Here is a 2,400-nt window from a genome sequence, read left to right on the forward strand (position 1 = left end):
GGAGAGGTTGTTGGCCAAGGAATGCAGGTAGGTGGATGTTATCATCTTGTTTGTTCAGCCCCTCCCCCACCCCCACCATGTCCAAAGTCATTTACACCCACCTGGTGATCCATTTTAACAACCATAAGAGTTTATTTTTTATTTTTTAAAACCTTTGTGTGATTAAAAATCTCCCAAATCCGAACCTGAGTCTCTGCTTATAAACCAGATAACCTGGCGTTCAGTCATTTAGCCTGCAGAGTGGTGCCATTGACTAGGCTTTTAAAATGTGGTTCAGAGATTTTAAATTCCAAATCTCTCCTTTAGTCTTACATCACACAAGGCCATACCTTCCAAACACTCATCTCTACAATCCCTTCTCCCTCATTCTGTGGGGGAAAATGAATGAAAGCTTACCTGCCACCCCTGAGCCTCCTCCCTCCTCGCACAGGCTGTACTATCTGCGGAATGGGGAGCGCATCTCTGTGTCTGCGGCCTCAAAGCTGCTTTCCAACATGATGCTGCAGTACCGGGGCATGGGCCTCTCCATGGGCAGCATGATCTGTGGCTGGGACAAGAAGGTGAGTGGTCTGTGCCTGTGCTCCCCGTGCTCCCCGTGCTCCCCGTGCTCCCCCTCCTCCCCCGTGAGAGGTGTCTTACCCATCAGGACGCTCCCCCATGCTCGTTCCAGGTTTTGATGTTTACCAAAGTGTGCTGTCTTTTGTTTTTTTGTTTTTGTTTTTGTTTTTTTGTTTTGACTCATTTATTTATTTACTTTATTTCTATGAGTACACTGTAGCTGTCTTCAGACACACCAGAAGAGGGCATCAGATCCCATTACAGATGGTTGTGAGCCACCATGTGGTTGCTGGGAATTGAACTCAGGACCTCTGGAAGAACAGGCAGTGCTCTTACCCACTGAGTCACCTCTCCAGCCCCCTAAAGTGTGCTGTCTTAACTCAAATGTTTCTACAATGGTATCACTATGTTGCCCTCTCTCCACAAGTCACACTTGCATCTTTATACGATCAATAAACCATTTCCAAGTTCAACTCGAGATGGTTTCCCATCTTCTAGGGACCAGGACTTTACTACGTAAATGACCATGGGACCCGGCTCTCGGGACAGATGTTTTCCACTGGCAGTGGGAACACGTATGCCTACGGGGTGATGGACAGTGGTTACCGGCAGGACCTCAGTCCTGAAGAGGCCTACGACCTTGCCCGCAGAGCTATTGCTTATGCTACGCACAGAGACAACTATTCAGGAGGAGTCGTCAACAGTAAGAGAGCAGTGCTCCCTCAGCACCTGGGAGAAGGGGAGAGCTTAGGTCGGGAGACTGGCGAGATGAGTGGAGATTGTCAGGCCTGAGATCGCTGAAGTCCCAGACAAAGGTTTTCAGCTTGTGTGTGTGTGTGGGGGGGGTGGGGTGGGGTGTGAGTGCTCATGAAAGCTACTTACACCACACCACACTGGCAGAGACTCACTGAAGAAAGGCCTGACGCCATATTCTTTTCTCACTCGCCCGCAGTGTACCACATGAAGGAGGACGGTTGGGTGAAAGTAGAGAGTTCTGACGTCAGTGGTCTGCTGTACAAGTACCGAGAGGCCGCTCTGTGATGGCTGCTGGGCAGGCTTCCCCCGGCACTGGCTGGCACTGGCTGGCAGACCCTGGGACCTGGGACTACTTTAGTCTTAGGAGAAAGAAGGGCCCAACCTGGGCTGGAGAGAAAGCTCTGAGGCTATGGGCACAGCCAGACAGCCGTGTTTACCCTCTCAGCACCGCACTCACGAATACTTTCTAAGTACAATAAAAGAAAATACGGTTATAGTCATCTCTGTGTTGTGGCTGAATGGGGTCAGGCTGTGGGGGCCTTGGAGGGAGGGCTAGGTTGTAAACAGGAAATCAGGAGAGGCGTCTATTGGGAAGGCTGGGAAGGCGTTCACCAGATCCTTCCTGGACATCCTTTGGCCGGCTGCATCTCTCAGGAGGCCACGCCACCCATCGTTTTTCTCTTTGGAGACTCGTTTTCAATTTCATTTGGCCCACAGCCCTTCCTGGAGTGTCATGGTCTTGGGACTCCAGTGTGGCCCCTCGTGTATGTTTTGGGGCTACCGTGATGACAATGAGGATGGAACGCTCAAGTAGCACCTTGGTGACATTGGATATTCAATGTAAAGATGTGTTGAGGTTCAGTTTCATGACGCTTCACCCCTGGCTGCAAGGTGTGAGCACAATAGAGAGATGAGCAGGACTCTGTGGGGTTGGGGAAGCAGAGGAGAAAGTGAAAGTAAATAGGGAACTCCTGGCTCTTGTGCAAGTGCAGGAGTGCTCAGTGCAGGAGTGCTCAGGGCAGGAGTGCTCAGCGCAGGAGTGCTCCGTGCAGGAGTGCTCAGCGCAGGAGTGCTCCGTGCAGGAGT

The 2,400-nt window shown here is 51.2% G+C and overlaps 1 protein-coding gene across 1 annotated transcript in view; it reads left to right on the forward strand.

The window, feature by feature from the left end:
* Positions 1–1,814, forward strand: part of Psmb8 (proteasome 20S subunit beta 8) — a 3,609-nt gene extending 1,795 nt beyond the window's left edge. The window contains exons 2-5 of the mRNA XM_031347011.1: positions 7–27; positions 431–560; positions 1,057–1,261; positions 1,511–1,814. Of these exons, the coding sequence (XP_031202871.1) occupies positions 7–27; positions 431–560; positions 1,057–1,261; positions 1,511–1,599 (445 nt within the window). The 3' untranslated portion in view covers positions 1,600–1,814. The remainder of the gene's footprint in view (positions 1–6; positions 28–430; positions 561–1,056; positions 1,262–1,510) is intronic.
* Positions 1,815–2,400: the final 586 nt, after the last annotated feature.

This window comes from Mastomys coucha, unplaced genomic scaffold (assembly GCF_008632895.1).
Source record: "Mastomys coucha isolate ucsf_1 unplaced genomic scaffold, UCSF_Mcou_1 pScaffold3, whole genome shotgun sequence".
Taxonomy (NCBI): domain Eukaryota; kingdom Metazoa; phylum Chordata; class Mammalia; order Rodentia; family Muridae; genus Mastomys; species Mastomys coucha.